Source organism: Leucopleurus acutus (assembly GCF_964270905.1).
Source record: "Leucopleurus acutus genome assembly, chromosome: 8".
In the NCBI taxonomy this organism is placed as follows: Eukaryota; Metazoa; Chordata; class Mammalia; order Artiodactyla; family Delphinidae; genus Leucopleurus; species Leucopleurus acutus.
The window spans coordinates 24,551,290-24,572,521 of NC_139151.1; the positions used below are offsets into that span (position 1 = coordinate 24,551,290).

Below are 21,232 nucleotides of genomic sequence, written 5' to 3' on the forward strand. Positions count from 1 at the left end.
AACAGATAAAAGAAGGAAAAATAATTAACTAATATAGATAAGATGGTCCGAAAAGAGAGGCAGACAGTGGCTTCCCGCTAATAGGGCCCTGCCAGTCTCTTCCCAGATCCAACTTTCAGCATCTGAGGAGTAATCAAGACCAATCATTCCTCATCAATTACAGGTGACAGCAGCTTCTGACTTTGAGGTGACGCTCACCCACCAGCCTCAACCGTGACTTCTGCTACTCCAGTGCCCAGCTCCTGGCTCCTGGCTTGAGGCTTGGCCCAAACTCAGTGGATGCTCAGCAAACACTTGTTGAAAGAAGGGAAGTTAGGGTTAGGGGATTAGGGAGAATGGAGAGAGTCACAGTCCAGTGAGGGAGACTGCTGAGCAGAAAACAAACAGGAGATAGGTAATAAAATTTGGTGCTGATGTGAACAAAAGGGCTGGGAGATTTGGCCTTGTAGGGGATCAGGGGAGTGATATTTGCTCAGCGTCTTGTAAACCCAGTGAAATTCCTTGTTTGAAGGCATTTCCCTAAACTCTTCAAAGCTGTTCGCCGCTGGGCCTTTTCTCTGGTCCCCTAGCAATCACCATTGTGTTTGCGTCCTTCAAAAGACGTTTTCCACTAAACAGGTGCCAAACTCCAGCAACCAGAGGTGGGGGCCGGGTACAGCCTCAAGCACCCTGGTCTCAGTGTCCGCCTCTCGACCCTGGTCCTCAACCCTGCACGGCTGGGGGGGGGGGGGGGAAGTGACGAGTCCATCGCGGACCCCCGGCAGCGCCCGACGCAGTCGCCTGTGGCGCGCCCTCGCGTTCCGGCCGGAAGGGGGCCGGAGGCGGGACGGCGGGCGGCGGCGCACAGCCCGCCCCGGGGTGGGCCCAGCTCTGGCCCGCCGCGCTCCCGTCCCCTCCCCGCCGCAGCCGAGCTGAACCGCAGCGGCCTGGAGACCATGCGCCGCCTCCCGCTGGTTCCGCTGCTACCGCTGCAGCTCGCCCTGCTCGTGGCCGCGGGGGCCCCCGAGGCTCCGGTCAGCGCGCCGCAGAGCCTGGTGTGGGGGCCCGGGCTGCGGGCGGGCGTCGTTTTGCCCGTCCGCTATTTCTACCTGCAGGCCGTCAACTCGGAGGGCCAAAACCTCACTCGCTCGCCCCCAGGTAGCGTTCGGCCGCGGGCCTCCCTCGCTCAGCTGCCCGCTCCCCTCCGTCCCCGCCGCGCGTCCCCGCCGCGACCGCGCCTCTCGGGAATCCGCCCGCCACCGGCGTGGCGTCCTTCCCCCGAGTCCGGTCACTTCCTCTTCTCTCCCCGTTCCCTGGACCCGAAGGCGGGAGGCAGTTGCAACAAGAGTCTGCTGAATGAATAAATGAACTCCGAGGGCCCTTCCTTAGTTAACGTGCAAGGACTGACATTCCGAATGGATGGCGCCCAGGGTGTTAATGAATGCAGTGTGAGTCTCAAGTTGGAGATGGTCTTTCCACCCCTGACTAGTTGTCTGATCTGTCACAGCTTGCAGGGAGTGCCTTCACGTGTTGAGTCATCAAGCCCAAGAATCGGATGGGGTTACACTGCTTAGGCCTAATGGGTTTGAAACAGCTCCCTCCTACACAAAGGAAATATCAGAGCAGTAGGCAGAAAGGAGGCAGTTTTGCAGACTAGGTTATTTTCTTAGAGTTTTGAGTTCTTGAAAGCAGATTGCAGGAATTAGCGAAACTCAGAACGCGTTAGGTTTTACCTCTACCGAGGGTGGATATCGTCCTGAATCCCTTCTGCCCAATCATCCTCCCACGTTCTCTTTAATATCTTACCTTTGCAACGTCTTACAACTTGTCCCGCTAGTTTCAAGTTGTTGCCAGTCAGGATTTGATAATTTATGTCTAAATTATGTCTTGCTAACTGGCACCCTGTTTTATCAACAAAGAGACAATCAGAATACCCAGTGCCCCTTCCGCTGCCGGTGGAAAACTGAGTACTTTTTTTTTTCAGTTTTAGAAAGACTCTCCTTGGCCCTAAGGATCAGAAAAAAAGATTCTTAAACCCAGATTCAGTCTTTCACCATGAGGTGTATTTTCTTCTTTATAGTTTTCTTTGTTTTCTAAAATTAATTTTATAATGTTATAAATGGGGGAGGACTTTAGAAAGAAGATGGAAAACTAAGGGAAAAATTAATTTATACATGAAAAAGGAAAGTTACATGATCCAAAAGGAAATACTGTTAATCTTACTTTTAATGAAAGAACTATAAATTCAAATAAAATTCCATTTTTTAATCTAAAAATAATGGGAAAAAAATTTTAAGTGGTAATACTCAAAGCTGCTAATGAGATACTCTCAGACAATGACCTACATCCTCCGCTGGTGGGAGCACAATTGGTCAAATGGTTTTGGAAAGTAATTTTCCCAACATATGAAGAGTCTTAAACATTTACAAATCTAATGTGCAAAAATGAGTTTCAACAGTTAGAAAATGTAATTTTAAAAAAATATATCATTTATGAAAAATGTCCATGCCCTTTTGAAACTGATAGGTGTCGTTTCAGGGGGCTCCAAGGAGGCTGGTCCTTTATGTCTCAACACAGAAAGAATTCAGCAAAGGCAAAGTGATAGATAAGAAGTGATTAATTAGAATAGAACACTTGTGAGGCTTACAAGTGGGCAGGCAAGTTGCTCTCCCCTGAGTGCTTAATGGGTTACAGTTTTATAATCAAAGGAAGACAGGGGACGGGGAGAAGACCTTCTTTGTCTCTCTTGGGTAGATGTCACATTTCCATAAATGATTGTTTTTTTGTGTGTGCACAGAGCATGTGCTGGGGGTCATTAACTTGATGACACCACTAGGCAGGTTGTAGGCCTTATTCTCCACTATTCTTTTATTGTTTTTAGGGCATCAGGCAAAAAGCATGTTTTGGGGGTCATTAACTTACTGAGCTCACTGGACAGGATGTAGGTCTCGTGCTACTATTGTTTTATTGTTTTGGGGCATGTCTCGTGCTTCTGTTGCATGATTTTGTAGCTAATCAAGTTAGCTTGATTTTGTTGTTAAGCAAGCCAATCTGGCTTTGATGCTAAGCAACTTGTTCTGCTTTATGAGTCAAGCAAGCGCACATTGTTTGAGGATTTTCCCATTACTTTCTTGAGTGATCATTAATCTTACTGTGGTCTCCCAAAGCCCCCTAAATTTCCCTCTCTATCTAAAATTCCCTAATGGGGTTTCTATGCCAACTATTTGACTATCCTACTCAATCCCTTGATTTTGACTATCCTACTCAATCCATTGTGACCTTGAATGAGGAAAAAAACCAATTTATATCTTTATTTTCACTAATGTCTGACTTAGATTATTTCCTTCTATTATGAATGTAGGCAGAACCTGTTGCCACTGTTATATTCCCAGCATCTAACATAATACCCGGCAAAGTTGCTCAGTAACTATTGTAGAAGAAAAGAAAGAAGGGGTGGAGAGAGGGTGGTTGGAGTATGTCAGGATGGCAGGATACAAGTACTCATTTTCTCCTCAGTCATCCTCTACCTTCATCAGTAATGATATCTTCATAAACTTATCTTACCTCCTAGTTGTATAGCACTTCAGTGTTTTGAACTGTGCCGTGTTTAATTTGCTCTCCTTAAGCATCCTGTGAGGTAGGAAGGGTAGATACTATTCTCTTCACTTTTTCTATAAGAAACCAGGTTAGTGAAAATAAATGTCTTTCCTGTGGTCCTACAGTGGATAAGGATCAGAGTCAAAACCAGATACCCAACCCTTTCAATATCTAGTTCAATGGTCTTTCCCTTTTATCAAATCACTGGTAATATGATCACTGTGAACCAGTTTTCACTAAGATCCTATAGAGTATGCATGGTAAGCAGGCAGCCAGACATTTGGGAGGATTTCCATTTAGCCTCAAGGTGTAACAAGTTGGCCTTCAGGGACTCTGTTCCCTTGGCCAGATGGAGTCAACACTTTTGTTGCAGCTGTAGAGAGCCTTAATAAAATTCCTAAACAACAAGGGAGGTGCTGACTCCATTGTACCAGGAATGTCAGAGGTTATTTCTCCAACTATGAATTTTGGGAACCTGTATGTTAACATTACACAATGTGACAAGTTGGATTCAGAATGGGCTTTGAAAGAAGAAAGATTCAAGCTGTGTGCAAATTTTGGCTCTGCTACTCATAGGTATGAGACCTTGGGCAAGGTATATACTTAAATTCTTCAAGGGAGCCTTGGCTTCCTGATCTGTAAAATGGGGTGGCAAATACCTTCCTCACAAGTTCTTGGAGGAAATAAATAAGAAAATGCATATGGAAATTTCAAGCTCAGGGACTGGCCCAGTCCCCCTGGCTAAGTAAGTGAATTTTTTAAAAATGTGTTCTTTCCATATCAAAAGTCTGCAAAATTTCTGATTCTAATGATGTAAGGCTTTGATACTGCCAACCTCCTTTTGTCTCCTTTAGTCACTGCATTCTCATTCAATTAGCTATCTTTCCTAAACAAGTGTGGATCTGTGGAATAGAAAAGCTCAAGCTGAGCTTGATTCTGTTCCATTATATTAGCCCCCAGGGCAAATGAGAATTCACGTACCTTCTATCTGAAGCAATTTGAAATGGCATTCTTCTCATTTTCTCTTTTATGATGTTGGAATTGCTTATTTCTATTTTAGTGTGATCAATTTAAAAATAATGAAGTGTTTTGGAGATAGTTTTCTTTTGTAAATCCAGCTCCTTCCAAAATATCACATAGTCATTAATATGCTTGTCTTATATCTGTTTTGTTTATTTAAAAATCATAAACTTATGGAGAATAGCATTATTTGATAGGAGATAAGAAGACTTTTCTGTCCTGTTTCCAGTCTGGGGAGAGAATGGTGGCTTTTTAGTCTCCAGGCTCTGACTTCCTGATTTTCAGTCTACCATACCACATTGCCTTTCTGAAACTTAAGCGGGAAATAACGTAAAGCAATAACTTACATGTTTCATTAAGCATTTCAGGTAATTGGCCAACATTTATAATAATTTCACATTAAGTTATTACTCTTTTTTTTAATAAATCCCTTACATTTATCTGTTATAATTCATTTTTTTTAGCAGATGTCTTTCATAATTTTATCACACTTCTTTCAAGAATCCTAAAATGCATGTGTTTGGTACTTAATTATGTAGTAGCAATATGTCAGATACTACATTACTATTACTAAATTGAAGAGACTGAGAAACATTTTTTTCTGACCCACAAGAAAAAATGATACCCTTGAAGATCAAAAAAAGTAGAAACATCACTCACTAGAGTTAGAAACTAAGAATAGGAGGAACAAACTTTTTTCTTTAGTAATTTCAAAAATATATGTTAAATATGCTTAATACAATAAAATTAAAAAATAAAGCAACTATATTCTGATAAAAATTAATTTTAAAAAACAAAAAATATGCTTAATATTTGAATATTATGAAATATGATAGTGTGAGATGAAAGACTGTTTGATCACAAATTATTGTGTACTAGGACTGTGTATTTCAGAGGATTCACCACTTTTTTTTTAACAATTCCTTTGATAGGTGATTAACTGTGGTTAAGACATTAACTGGTCTTTATTCTTAAAGCTCCTGAGGATCAGATCTGTACTGAGTGCAGGTATGTCCACTGTACTCTCTGAAGAAAGAAGTCCCAACATTTATTCCTGCAACAATATTGTTTCAAAGCCTGAAAAGTCAGCTAATATACTGCAAAAAGAGAAGGGAAAGTTTGCTAAGTAGGTATTGTCTATCCTGGAAAAGAAAACCCACAGAATTCTGGGTTTGAAAAGGTTGTTAGATCATCCTAGTAGATCATCCTAGTATAACTGTTTCATTTCAACTTGAGGAAACAAATTTAGAGAAGTAAACTCTAGTATTTACAAAGGTATGTGAGTTTGTGTGTACGTATGAGTGTGTTGCATTTGTGCAGAGTCTAGTAACTAGCTATAATCTCTCTCTACTTAAGGAAATGGGCTTGGAAGTATAGCTTGAAATTTGGGTTAATAAAAAGGAAATTTCTTCAGAATTGAGGTTTATTAGGTATTAAAATGGTTTACAAAGAAAGCTTGTGCATACTTTATAAGGAGTAAGTTAGATTGCCTTAGAGCTATGTCATCCTAAAAGTTTATGGATTTTTAACTACCTGGGCTTTTAAACCTACACAAAGGAGAAAAGATCAAATAGGCAAAAAATTAATCTCTTCCTTGTTTTTTTAAGAATTATTTTATTCAATGATTTTGTTCACTCAATCAATCTTATTGAATGACTAAGGAATCAAATGTTGAATCAGATCCTTGGTTTTGAGACATAAATCAAACGTAGTTCCTGGCCTCAAGGATCTTCCAAACTAAAATAATTTTGTTTACCATTGATAGTACTGAAAAAATAACTTCTGCATAAAGACACTTACCCAATAATTAGTAAAACAAAATAATCATGAAATAGTAGAATTACTTATATATTTTTTTTCTTTCAGGCCAAACACTATTCAAAGTAGTAATCAAATCTCTCTCACCTAAAGAGTTAGTTCGGATTCACATCCCTAAACCTTTGGACAGGAATGATGGGACATTTTTGATGCGATATAGGATGTATGAAACTGTCAGTGAAGGGCTGAAGATAGAGGTCCTTTATGGTGATGAACATGTCGCTCAGTCTCCTTATATTTTGAAAGGTAAGTAATTATTACATAAACCAGAGCCAGCCTTATGAGTAGACTCCATGGCTTTCAGAATGCGTTATGATGACCTTAAAGTATGTGCAACAGGGTAAACATTATATATGTATCTTCTGGAGCTCAATTTAACTAGATATTTTAAGGGAGAGAAAAACTAAGTAATTTAAAGCAATTTAAATGACAAGCAAAAAAATCTTGTGTGTTTACCGGGGTAGTTACCATTTTTAGTACTCTTCATTCTTTTGCATACATACATATTTTCATCTAGTACCATTTGCCTTCTACCTGAAGGATTCCCATTAGCTTTTCTTTTAATGTGAGAACGCTGATGATTAGTTCTTCTAGCTTTTGGATATCTAAAAAAGTCTTTATTTTGCCTTTATTTTTGAAAGACAGATGTCTTTCAAAAATTATAGGTTGACAGTTTTTTTTTTTCTTTTAGTACTTGAAATATACTGTTCCACTGTCTTCTCAATTGCATTATTTCCCATGATAAATCTTCCATCATCTATATCTTTGATCCTCTGCTAAAGGTTTTCTCTTTATCAGTTTTTTTTGAGCAATTTGATTATTATGTGCTTTGGTGTAGGTTTCTTCATGTTTCTTGTGCTTAGGGTTTGTGGATCTTTGGGTTTATAGCTTTCATTAAATCCAGAAAAAATTTGGCCATTATTTCTTCAAATATTTTTTCTGTTCTACCCCAGCTCCCCTCCAAGAATTCTAATTACCCATACATTAAACTTGAAATTATCCCATGACTCAATTATGCTCTTTTCATTTAAAAATATGTTTTTTCTCCATTTCGTTTTGTATAGTTTCTATTGCTATATCTTTAAGTTCACTAATCTTTTCTTCAATAATGCCCAATTTGTCATTAATTCCATCCAGTGTATTCTTCATTGCTTGATGCTTTCTCATCTTCTTGAGCTTTTCTCTAGGGTGCAGTTAAGTTATTTGGAATTAGTTTGATGCTTCAAATTTTCTTTTACAATTTATTAGGCATGCCTAGAGCCATGTTTAGTCTAGGGCTAATTGTTCCTTACTACTCAGGCAATACATCTCTGCATACTCTATCCAACCTCTGTGAATTAGAATGCTTTCCAGTCTGGCTTGTATGAATAGGCACTATTCCCAGCCCTGTATGAACAATGGGTATTGTTGCCTCTAATCCTTATGGATGGTCCTTTCTCTGCCTTGGATAGTTTCCTCAAACATATATATTGGTCAGTATGCCTTAAATATTTGAAGGGAACCTGTACAGATCTCTGGAGTCCTCTCTGTGCAGTGAGTATGTCCTACAACTTTTAGCTGCCTTGATCTCACTGGACTTTCAGCTCTTGTCTCCTCAGCTCAGTGAGACTGCTGGGGTCTACCTGGATTCCTCCTCCATGTTCCACAACCTAGAAACTCCCTTAGGCAGTAAGCTTTAGGAACTGTAGGGTTTACCTCATTTGTTTCTCATCTCTCAAACTCATTGTCCATTGCCTGATGTCCAATGTCTTAAAAAAAATGTTATTTCATATATTTTATCTGTTTTTTGGTAGTTTCAGGTAGGAGGGTAAATTGGTCCCTATTACTTGTCTGAAGTAGAAATTCTCATGAAAATTGAATAACTTTAAAAAATTATTTTTATTTTAAAATAAATATGGATATATTTTGAAATAATATATAAATTCTGCATAAATTCTTTTTTAAATGAGTCTTCAGAATAGTTTTATACTTATGTCTGGCCACTTTAAAATTACACTGCAAGATGCCCTTAGGTTTCATATTTCCTCTTTGAGATGTGCTGATGGAGGTAGTTTTAGGGACTCAGAGGAAGAGACCTCATCGTGTCTTAAAAAATCACCACCCCTACTACATTATCATGCCTGAAAAGTAATACATTCTCTTTTTCCTTGTTAAAAGGTAAGTTGTTTTATGCTCATCAGCCATTTATAACTCATTAGAAATAAATTTTTCAATAAATTGACTGAGAGTAGGTTATATTGGGAGAGAGCATATGCTATACTAGTTTATCTAGGGTGGGATGAAAGGGGGATAGAAGGTGAGAGCACAAGACTCTGACATTACTGCTTTTACCACTGATTTGTTTAGGGCAGATTATCCCTGTCTGGATAATCTTAGAATTTACCAAGAAGTCATCCCATGCTCACAGCAGGGGCAGAAACAACTTCCTGTGTTGCAGTGCATGTTAATGAAACTTGGCATTGTATGTGTTTTGCTTTCCTTAGGACCAGTGTACCATGAGTACTGTGAGTGTCCAGAAGAGGATCCTCAGGCCTGGCAGAAAACTCTGTCTTGTCCAGCCAAGGAGCCACAGATTGCAAAAGATTTTTCTTCTTTTCCCAGCATCAATCTCCAGCAGATGCTAAATGAAGTTCCAAAAAGGTTTGGGGATGAGAGGGGTGCTATTGTTCATTACACGATTCTCAGTAACCTAATCTACCGGAGATCTTTAGGGAAATACACAGACTTCAAAATGTTCTCAGATGAGATTTTGCTGTCACTGGCAAGAAAGGTATGAGAATGAATTCATTGATTCTAAAAATAGTTTAATTATTTATTTGTAACCTTTAATTCTTAGAATAATAATGGTAAAGAATGGAAATGGATTCCAGGCTTGAAAATGTGCATCTGTCTGCCACCTGAGTGCTCATAAGTTCTTCACCTTTATGGATATCTCTTTCCTTTAATATTTAAGTTAAATGGCTTGAGCCCCCATCCCAGGTAAGTAGGCCATATAGTGCTCTCCCAAGGTTTCTGTGAACTCCCAGACATTTACAGCTGCAAGGTGACTTCTTCAAGTTCCCCAATCCTGCTGACTACTCCTTCCATTCAGATTTCACTTTCTTCTTGTCACCTCAGAATAAGTTGAACTGAGGACACATTTTCCTTGTTTTATCCTAAGTGCATACATTTTCCTTGTTTTATCCTAAGTGCATTGCACACTTCATTGAATGTTGGGGTAACTGAGTGAGGTTATTTTGTGCCAATGCAGAGTAAACAAAACAAAACAAAAATCCTAACATTTAAAAATAGACATCCCTGTGTTAATCAGACTCTCAGTCATCCTTGCCTCTGGGAATTTCTCACTGGCTGTCCTTGATTTTCAAGTCTTGGCTTCTTACTAAATATGACTGGGGCTTCTGTCTTTCAAAAGACTTCTCCACATCCCCAGCAACTCCTCCCCCAATCCCTCTATTCAGCCCCTCTTTCCACATTTGCCAAATTCCTATAAATTCCTCTTAAGCAGAGCAATTCAAACCGCCTTTTGTTCTTTCTTGTTCCTGATTATGCAGAGTAAAAGATGAGGATGGGCATTTTTTACCTTTTTCATCCAGAAAGACCATCAAGGTAGTTTTCTAAATCAAAAGGCAGCTTTCCTGATGTGAGTTATACAATTTCCCAAGCACATGGAATGTAGGGCTGCAATCAATTCTTATTTTAAATAGCAGTTGCCTCCTATCTCCCCATCAGCCCACCGTATGAGCATATTATGGGCATCTGATCCTAAAGGCGGTTCTTTCTTCCTGGGCTACCATCAATCCACTCTGCCCTGTATTTCTGTATCTTGTACTCATGTGGTTTTTAACTAGGAATGATTTTGCCCCTTAGAGGAATTTGGCAATGCCTAGGGACATTTTTGGTTATCGCAACTGGGGAGTTGCTACTAGCATCTGGTGGGTAGAGGCCAGGGATTCTGCTAATCATTCTACAATGCACAGGACAGCCCCCACAGGAAAGAATTATCCACACCAAAATATCAATAGTGCCAAGATTGAGAAATCCTGCTCTACAGTGAGAACTTCTGATGTGGAGCTTACTAATGAGCTACTAAATGATAACAGGGAAGCACTAAGGTGAATAGTCATATCCCTTTGCCCTTCCCTTTTGTTACAGGTTCTTTGCCCAGTGACTGAAAGGAGACTTACGATAAGTGAGACTCACCTCTGGTCTTTGAACAGCTCACTCTAGTGGAACTTGTTTTTGTTATTCAGAAGTGACGATGGGATGTAAATACAAACAAGTAATTGTACCACAACACGATAGGCCCATAAGAAAAGTAGGTACCCAGGGTTAAACTGTCTGAGGAAGGCGAGTCATAGAAGAGGTAACATTAGCTCTGAGTGTGAAGGATGAGACAGGAGACTGCCAAGTGGATAAGTAGGAGAAGGGCATTCTAGGTGAAGAGAATTACGTATTAAAGTGGGTGGCATTTTCAGAGAGTAACTAAAGTTTTCTGGTATACGGGCAGATGGAAGATGGATTCAGAGCTAAGCTGGAGTAAGAGAGTGGGGCCTGAATTCCAGCCAGAGAGTTTAGACCTTGTCCTATAGGCTTAAATTTCTGTTAAGCTTGATAGTAACATTAATTTGTGTTTTAGAAATTTGGACAGTAATGTGGAGAGCAGATTAGAGTGGGGAGAGGCTAGAATCAGAACATCTAGTAAGGGACAACTATTGCAACAATCTAGGTAAGAGATGATAAAGGCCTAAACTAAGGCATTGACCATGGAGATAGAAATGGATAGCAGATTCCAGAAACAAACATAGATGTTATAAAAAGGCTTGATAGTGAAGGAAAACAAGGGCTTGGGTCTAACTTTGTAGATTCTCACTTAAGCAGCTGGCAGAAAAGGTGCTTGAAGCCACTCATTCACACCTTTCTACACAGTTTCCATATCTATAATACACAACAGTTTTAAATGTCACCTCTGAACAGAGGTAGCTAACTCCTGCTCAAGTGAATTGTCATGTACAATCCTCACCCTTGATTTTCTGATACTACTGATGACTGAGAGGCATCCTTCTCTCTTCTACTATTTTCAAATTTCAGTTTTATCAGAAATATTTTAAAAGCCAAAGAACTGAAGCATTTAGTACCAAAGACTGAGGTCTTCCCAGCACTGATAAGCATTCTTTTGTTTATTTAGGTCCTTCTCCCAGATTTAGAATTTTATGTTAATCTTGGAGATTGGCCTTTGGAGCATCGAAAAGTCAATGAAACCCCTGGCCCTTTACCTATCATTTCATGGTGTGGCTCTCTGGATTCACGAGATGTTATCCTTCCAACATATGACATCACCCACTCCACACTTGAAGCTATGAGGGGTGTTACAAATGATCTTCTCTCTATTCAAGGAAATACAGGTAAAAGTCATTCTCTAAGAAAAAGCTTAGAAGTAAGAAAGGTGAAAGGAATGTTCTATCAGAGAGAGTATGTGAATATATTTAAATAACCATTGTTCTTATTTTCTAGCCAGGAAAAAAGAAAAACAGCACTCTAAACTCTAAAGTGGTTTTTGTTTAGGATTCTTCTAATCCAGAAATTAAAGATATGTGGATTAGGCTAGTAATGTCCAGAACCTAGTGTAACTGAGTCTCCTTTGAGTTGGTCACTTGTAAATACCATTTGAAAATACATATTTGGTAAAACTATCACTTAACTTAATTCTGACTCCAGTGCCTTTATATTGCTGGATGAAATGAGAGAGAATTCTGAAAAATATAAAATTATATTCATATGTAAGAGAATTGTGATAACAGTATAATTTGGATATTACAACCTCCAGCACCATAAGAAATTCTCCTCTTCCCTCTTTCTGCCTCTCTTGATCCTTTACAATCTGAATTCCTTTCCTCCTATTTGATGACCTTAGGTTTATGGTACTACACACCTTTTTATTAAACCGAACTCCCTGAGTAGAAAAAATCCCTGCCTTGTCTTAATAAGTCTCTATTTCTGTTTAGAGCAGTTTAGTGGACTTATTTAGTAGACAAGTCTAGAGACTCCTTGTAAACTCTCTAAAGGTAATGGGAAATGAAAACTGACCTACTTTTTATTTGATAACAGTAAATTCCTGAAAAGTATGCTAAAATAGTAAAGAGGTTGACCCCCTACAGTTTCTATGTTTTATGATTTATCCCTTAGAACACTGACAGGTGTTAACTAATGACTTCTTTTTAGAATAATAGAAAGAGAGCTAAATTAAGTCTTCCAGATTATTTCCCTCCCAGGAAAGAGAGGATATAAATATATATACATACCTAAGTTATGCAAAACTTATTTGCATTTAACAACATATTAGAAAAATTCTGCATTGTATTCAAAAGTGATATGCTCAAAATTCTGAGCAACCTAAGAATTAAAGATGTGTGGATGTTACTTAATTCTCTACTTTGTTCTAGTCACTCTAAGAATAAAAGCCTAGCACTTTTTTGTGTGTGTGTGTGTGAAGCACAAAAGTTGGAAGAAACTAATGCCTTGATGAGTGAGCCAAGTCACGGAATCTCTTTTTGCTTTGAACTTGATCCAGCATTATTTTGGATAATTCCTAATGTCATGCAATAGAAACTCCACTTTTTGAGTGACCTCTCACTAGTACACTAAAGGATAAAATTAGAGCATATTTTTCGAAAGTAACATTTACTTTAGATGTGTTGATGATAAAAGAGCTTTAGCATCTTAAATGACAAAGGTAGATTAAAGATGATTATACTTACCATAATATAAAAATGTCAAATTCATAATTGTATTTTTTTATGGTCTCAAACCTCTAGGACCTTCCTGGATCAATAAAACAGAGAAAGCTTTCTTTAGAGGTAGAGATAGCCGAGAGGAGAGGCTCCAGTTGGTGCAGCTGTCCAAAGATAATCCACAGCTACTAGATGCAGGAATTACAGGATATTTCTTCTTCCAAGAAAAAGAAAAGGAGCTTGGAAAAGCTAAATTGATAGGTTTCTTTGACTTCTTTAAGGTATGCAATTAAGTCTTCCTGGATACATATGAAGTGATAAACTTGTATTAAAAGTCAACCAAATAGCTGGGGTTGGGCAGATTTCTCCCTTCTTGTGACCCAACACACACTTTCTTATCAGGCATAGGGAATTATGAAACTCATGCAGTTTCTTTTTTGTTTGTTGTAGTTGTTAACTTTGTCTAACAAATAGCTCAGAACTGTATTTAATACTCAAAATACAGTACAAGGATTAACCTAGAGTTTTGGTATATTTCCCTGTTTTTCTCTTTTTTAATAAACTGGGAATATAAATGTCTTTTACATAAAATGATCTTGTAAATAAAAAGAGTATGAATTCTATGCTAGTAAAATAGGGTTCAAGTCCTGCCTCCAGTCCTGCCTCTGCCACGAACTGTGGGGCTTTCATCTCTTAGCACTTCTCGCCTCTAACATGTGTGAGCCTGCCTAGCTCCTTCAGAGCACCGTATAAGGCTCAAAGGAGGTAGAGGTGTGACAATGTGACAAAATCTGACTGGCTGGTAAAGTCCTTGGTACCAATTATTTAAGAAAAAAGTAATTACCGAATGTTAGTATATCCTGTTCCTCTGTGTGATATAATGAAGAGAGCATGGGATTTGGGCTCATAGAATAGAGGTTTATAAATATCTCTGAAACAAATTTTATCATTAATAAAAAAAAAAGAGAGGGAGATGATAACATCTGCTTCACATTATTATAATTGAATGAAAAGTGACTTTAAATGTAAATCAAAGTTTATTAATCCAACAAATATGTCCGTACTGTGTCACCAGCATCACACTAGTCCTTAGTCTTCTCCAGGCTTCTGTCTCCTGAACTGTAAAACCGAACTTTGAGACCATAATGCCTTCCTTTTTTATACTAACATGGGTATAAGGAACAAATGAAATAAATGAAAGTGTAAATTGTTATCAATATTAAGCTTTGCTAAATATAGAGCTTTGGAAATAGTTTTCTTACCTGGTTACAGAAATCTGAATTTCCCATTACATAGACATAGTTGAAATAGGTATTCCTATTTCCTAAAATTATTTATTATCTTTAAATGTGTTGTATTTCTTAAAATTGACCTGTTAAATGATACTTATGATTTTAATACAAAGAGAAGATGTGTGTTACAAAATAAAATATAAAACTTGTAAATACTAAAGTTGGGAAATAACTTCTTTATATTTAATGTTACAGTGTTGACAAGAAGCAGAAGTGAAACAAATGACTGTTAAAATTTTTGTTTATGTTTGTTTTAATCTTTTAGTACAAGTATCAAGTGAATGTGGACGGGACTGTGGCTGCTTATAGATATCCATACCTCATGCTTGGTGACAGTTTGGTTCTGAAGCAGGACTCACCATATTATGAACATTTTTATATGGCACTAAAGCCTTGGAAACATTATGTTCCAATTAAAAGAAATCTTAGTGATCTACTAGAGAAAGTTGAATGGGCCAAGGTATGCTTTCTGCCATTTTAGTTTCTTTAGGCAATCACAAATTCACCAGTATTAGTTACATGAGTTCCATCATAACACAATTTAATTTGACATAATTTAGTCAAAAGAAATGTTATTTTGTGAAATTTTTGTTCCCTTGAAATATCTGAAGAATCAACATCAGGACAATTTTGAATACCCTCTATCAGTATGTTTGAGGATTTTTAGAAGACTTGAAGTCCAGTGTTATATAGAATATAGATTTTTCTAAAGTATCCTTATTCATGCACACATACCAAATGCAAATTACACACACCAAATGCAAATTAAAGATTAAAAAGACCAGGGTTAAAGTGCTTTATGCACAAGAAAACATTTAAAGCAATTATGGTACACTTTTGTTTTCCCCAGTTAGAAAAAAAGGCACAAGTTCTTTTTTTAATTAATTTTTATTGGAGTATAGTTGATTTACAATGTTATGTTAGTTTCTGCTGTACAGCAAAGTAAACCAGTTACATATATACATATATACACTCTTTTTTAGATTCTATTCCCATATATGTCATTACAGAGTATTGAGTAGAGTTCCCTATGCTATACAGTATGTTCTTATTAGTTATCTATTTTATGTCAATCCCAATCTCCCAATTTATCCCTCCCCTGACTCTTTCCCCCTTGGTAACTATAAGTTTGTTTTCTATATCTGTGACTCTATTTCTCTTTGGTAAATAGGTTCATTTGTACCATTTTTTTTAGATTCCACATGTAAGTGATATCATATATTTGTCTTTCTCTGACTTACTTCACTCAGTATGACAATCTCTAGGTCCATCCATGTCACTGCTAATGGCATTATTTTGTTCTTTTTTATGGCTGAGTGATATTCCATTGCATATATGTACCACATCTTCTTTATCCATTCCTCTCTCAATGGACATTTAGGTTGCTTCCATGTCCTGGCTATTGTAAATAGTGCTGCAATGAACATTGTGGTGAATGTATCTTTTCGAATTATGGTTTTCTCTGGATAACAAGTTCTTAATGAATCACAAGTTTCCCATAAAATAAGAACTCTTTTTTTAAAAAAGGAAAAGTATTTTAAAAGTTCTTGTGTTTTATTGTGAAATTATAAAATTTACCCTTCCACTGTAAGACTTTATTTTGTTTCTGAGAAGCAATGTGGCTATGGAAATAACTGGGTGCCCCTGAGGCAGAATATTTTTGTGACCCTTTATAAAGAGTCAGAATTGCTTGCAAATGGCTTTTCCTGTGGGCACCATGATAGAATATTAGCTATTTTCTAAAAGTATAATTAGGAATGCTGACTATTCCTGGTACTAAAGGAACAACCTATGGGTACTAATAACTGAATTTTTTATTACAACAATAATACAGTCTTTCATAGGTACCATTTTACAACAACTTTTTGGCTCAGACTACATATTTAAATGGAGCTTTTAAGAGATGTTATAAAAACTAATTCATTCTATTTTAGTTGTATTTTAATATCAGGCAGAGAGGGTTAGATTAGGGGAACACATGATGAGCCCTAGACTTCCTGGGTAGCTAGGAAAGTACCAAGATAGTCACGATAGGGGCTGTATGTGGGTTGTTGCACTGGGTGAGGGGGGATCCAAACAGGTATGATTATTTCTATATAGCAGAGATTTCTAGGAAAGTACTTTGTCAATTTCCATAACCTAATTCTTAAGTTTTATATATATATAAACTTTTTTTTTTTTTTTTTTTGGCCGTACGCGGGCCTCTCACTGTTGTGGCCTCTCCCGTTGCGTAGCACAGGCTCCAAACGCGCAGGCTCAGCGGCCATGGCTCACGGGCCCAGCCGCTCCGCGGCATGTGGGATCTTCCCGGACCGGGGCACAAACCCGTGTCCCCTGCATCGGCAGGTGGACTCTCAACCATGGCGTCACTAGGGAAACCCTTAAGTTATATTTTTATGTTTCATCTCTCCCATGCTGTTCACATTCAACCCTACATCTGTCCTACCTCATATTCACAATTAGCTTTCTTTGTGAGTCCCAGGAGTAATCTTCATTCATTGTTTCTTTTTAAACTTTTCAGGAAAATGATGAAGAAGCCAAGAAGATTGCAAAAGAAGGGCAGTTGACTGCTAGAGATCTGCTACAGCCCCACAGGCTTTACTGCTACTATTACAGAGTACTACAGGTCAGTTCAGAGGATCCATCTGCTTGGTTGAGTGTCCTCAGACCAAATGCATGGCCTGAATGCTTGCTTCCTGGAGGTGTTCAAGAGTCAGTCAGCCTGTGGAACTCTGGCTATGCTGAGGCGCCAGCCTATAGAAAGATAGTGCTAAGTCCCTTTGTGGCCTCCATATTTTTATCTCCATTCAGTATTATGAAAAACAATGCTTAGCGCCATTACAAATACAGATTAAAATCTCTGAACCTCAGAAAAAATCTTTCCTCATATGGAAAATAGGAGGGTTGGACTAGAGATCATTAACATCTCTTTCTGCTCAAAATATCTACCTCTTTGTTCTCCTTACTGCTTAAGAGCCACGCTTTTGCTATCAGTACAGGATGGAAAACAAATATTTAATTTGTTGTATAAAACAAACAAATGAAAAATACAGTTGACCCTTGAACAACATGGTTTTGAACTGTGCAGGTCCACTTACATGTGGATATTTTTTTTAGTAGTAAATACTACAGTACTACACAATCCAATGTTGGTTGAACCCACGGACATGGAACCACGCATACTGAGGAATCACATATATGGAGGGCCAGCTATAAGTTATACACAGATTTTCAGCTGTGCCAAGGGTCAGTACTCCTAACCCCGACATTGTTTAAGGGTCAGCTTTATTTATAATCTAAAACCTTAGGGCTGAATTCTGAAGTACAGATATTTACTGTACTTCCAACAATTCAAGGATTGGTTCTTTGTATAATTAACTTGTGTTTTACTCAGTAAAATTTAGCCAGAAGAGAAAAATAAGAAATTATGTTTTTGTTGTTAACCTAAACTTATTTTTCTGTGAGGCAGAAAAAAAATAAATTTCCTCAGATGCCTGAGGCTACTACCCTGTCACAGAAAAATTAAAATGATTAATTACTCCATTTATTAGAAGCAGCCTTTTCCTTAAATGAGTTCTTTTCCCTCTGCTAGTCTGGCTGTAACTTTAATGATAGGAGTTTCTCCCTCTGAAATATTAATTAGGTTCATGTACACATGTCAGTATTTTGTTGGATTTGACCCAGGACCAGGAATGTACAGCTAAATGTACATGGAACCACTGAACTGAAAAATCCAATGTATAGGAATATTTCAGTCAGTGGCCAAAAAGGAGAGACATTTCACAGGCCTGTCGCCATTTACAAAGTGTGTGTGACTACAGGCCTAAAGGGAAGGATGTGTGAAACCACCAACTTTATTGTGAGATGCTTATCATCTTTGTTCACTGATTTGAATATTCAGCAAAGTTAATTATTCATTAACACATGGAGGATGAATTCGAGAGGTGCTGTATTTCAAGTAGGGACATCCCGTTACAAGAGGCTTCTTTCCTATACATAAAATAGTGGATGGGGCTCCTTGCTAAAATAGTGGATGGGGCTCCTTACAGGCACTAGTGCCTGTAATAACTAAAGTTAAAAGGTAACTTTAGGACTGAGATAAACCAGACCTTTGGTTTTAGTCTGAAGATATATAGCCACTAGAAACAATAGCATGAGGGGAACGGGGAGGATTCAGTGGAATGAAGTTTGGACTAATCTTTCCATTGCCTTCAAACACATTCCAGAAATACGCTGAGCGCCAGACCAGCAAACCCGAAATACGTGATGGAATGGAACTTGTTCCTCAGCCGGATGACAGTGCATCTATCTGCCAGTGCCACAGGAAAAGGCCTTTAAGAGAAGAGCTTTAAGTCAGCCCATATTCACACTCCTGTATATGCCGGCAACATCTTTCATGGCAGCATTCAGATGGAATCTAAGCTGTGAAGACTGTGAAGACAGCCTGGAAGACTGTATGCCGGGGACTGCTTCTCTTGGTGGCTTCATATAATGTGGATGGATAGAGCAATATTAGAGCAAGTATTACCAAATATCTTAGGATATTAATATCTTTTGAGTAAACACTGCTATTATCAGCATCATAGTTTCTCTGAAAAGAAAACTTGGGGATCATAGTAGATAGAGAGGATTGCCAAAATATAAATAACTCTCTATGAAACTGTTTACATTGTATTTATTGGTTTGTTTCTATCCCTTGTTCACTTTCCCTCTTCCCTTTCCAATGATGAAGAAAAAATATTTTTGCAGGGCTTTTTTTACCCCCTCACTGCATAACTTCTCCTCCTACAAGCTGCTTTTGGCATTCAGTAATAGCAGGTTTCCTCTTGGAAGGTCTGATATGAATAATGAAGGAAGATGAGAATGACTCTGTTATTAAAGGTAGCTTGGAGACTATGAAGGGAAGTTATTTTAAAGCTCATTCATATCTTTTTAACTAAGTTTTACCAAGGGCTGAGACAAAATTAAGGAGAGGTAGTGCCTTAAGCTAGTTAATTCCCAGTCTATCTGAGTTGGACACCCATCAAGGACAACACAGTTATTAAAGTAGATGACAGCATCCTATCGGTATCTTCATTATCTATATATTGAATAGATAAATGATAACTGTAGTCAGATAGGGATCTTTAATTCTTTTTAATCTTTAAAAGGGATACTTGAAAAACCTCTGAAACAAGCTGCAGGAAGCCTGGTATCTTGGGATTCACTAATAAACTAATGACAAAAGCAAGCATCCATTCTTCACTGCACCCCTCCTCTATTTCACTGTGCTGTATTGCTAAGACAAAAACTTTGGAAATTTCCTTTGCCTTTTAGGACAGGGTGAAGTCTTAAGACCCAGAAATTCATTACATGTTCCTTGTAATACCACCAATATGAGATTCAATTCATTAAGAACACACTCCCAAAGCAAGAAATATCCACACTCCAATTTAAAAATATTTACTCTCCTAATTGAAATATTTACTTAACCTGGAAGACAATGTAACCACTTTAAAATAGTCATATCTATTCTTTACTGAACATTACTAGGGACACAGAATTTTTTTAACTAGACAAAAGCAAAAGCACATTTAGTAACAGTGTAATCAAAGCCAAGTATCCATGGAAAACACTAATACCCACCAGTTGTTCAAAAGCACAAGTGCACAAGTATAAAATAAAGGGCAAGCTGTACAGTGACCAGATCCTAAGGAGAAGAGGGGTGTGACGATATGTAAGTTAATATAATAACTACATTTGTCAAAATAAGCTATCAATATTTTGTTTTTATTAATAAAATGTTGGAAACACCTTAAATAGCCATCATGAGGGAGCTAGCTAAATATATAGCTATACATCAAGGAATACAGTACAACCATTAAAAGTAATGAACTAGCTCTAAATGCACTATCAATCATGAAAGATTTCCATGACAGTGTTCAGTGTAAAAAGCAAGTTACAGAACAACACATTTAATGTGAAAACATTTATGTAAAAAAATATATCCATGTGATTGAAAGTTTAGAAGGATATTCACCAATATCTGAGGAAAATGGAGAGAAGGGAATTTTTACTTTTTGTCTTATACCTGTCTATGATATTTAAAATGTTTTTACTGTAAGTATGGATCAGATTGGAAAATAAAGAAAAATACAAACCTAGGAAAAGAAAATAAATGCACAAAAGATATACATAGGAAAATAAAATGGATATTTATATTTTCCATTATGCTATTTTTAAATCTACTATGTCTAGAATTTTATATCATGTGACATATTATTTACACATTTTAAATAAAGTAAATTTTCTAAATAAAATTTTGAAACAGATAAACTTGTTTTTTAAGAAAGAGGATTGAATCACCTATAGCTTTGGTATTTCTGTAACTGGGTTGGCCTAATTTTAATTCTATTATGTCTTCATGAATAAATGGATCAAAACTTCTACCACAAACACTAAATCCCTAGTGAGTAGAAATTGATATTAAAGGAAAAGATATTTGGGCTTGACACCATTATTTTCTGTTATTTCAGGTGCAAATACTGTTAAGTGCAGTGTCTTTGTCAGTTCACGCTACCATTATAACAAATATACCATAGACTGGGCGGCTTTGACAGCAAATATTTATTTCTCACAGTTCTGGAGGCTGGAAGTCCAAGATCAAAGTGCCAGCAGATCTGATGTCTGATGAGAGCCCACTTTCTGGTTTGTGGACTGATGCATTCTCATTGTATCCTCACATGGCAGAAAGCAAAGAGAGAGGAAGCAAGCTATCCCCTCTCTCTTCTTATAAGCGCACTAATCCCATCATGAGGA

The 21,232-nt window shown here is 37.6% G+C and overlaps 1 protein-coding gene across 3 annotated transcripts; it reads left to right on the forward strand.

The window, feature by feature from the left end:
- Nucleotides 1–935: 935 nt before the first annotated feature.
- Nucleotides 936–18,844, forward strand: POGLUT3 (protein O-glucosyltransferase 3; the record flags this gene model as incomplete). 3 transcript variants are annotated; one of them, XM_082845812.1, is made up of 8 exons in its annotated part: nucleotides 936–1,137; nucleotides 6,463–6,660; nucleotides 8,898–9,184; nucleotides 11,600–11,816; nucleotides 13,227–13,423; nucleotides 14,700–14,894; nucleotides 16,956–17,060; nucleotides 18,661–18,844. In XM_082845812.1, the coding sequence occupies 8 exons, from the start codon at nucleotides 936–938 to the stop codon at nucleotides 18,784–18,786; spliced, it is 1,527 nt and encodes a 508-aa protein (XP_082701938.1). In that variant the 3' UTR covers nucleotides 18,787–18,844. The 3 variants fall into 3 exon arrangements, with proteins under 3 accessions (XP_082701938.1, XP_082701939.1, XP_082701940.1); XM_082845813.1 differs by lacking the exon at nucleotides 16,956–17,060; XM_082845814.1 differs by lacking the exons at nucleotides 11,600–11,816; nucleotides 13,227–13,423.
- Nucleotides 18,845–21,232: the final 2,388 nt, after the last annotated feature.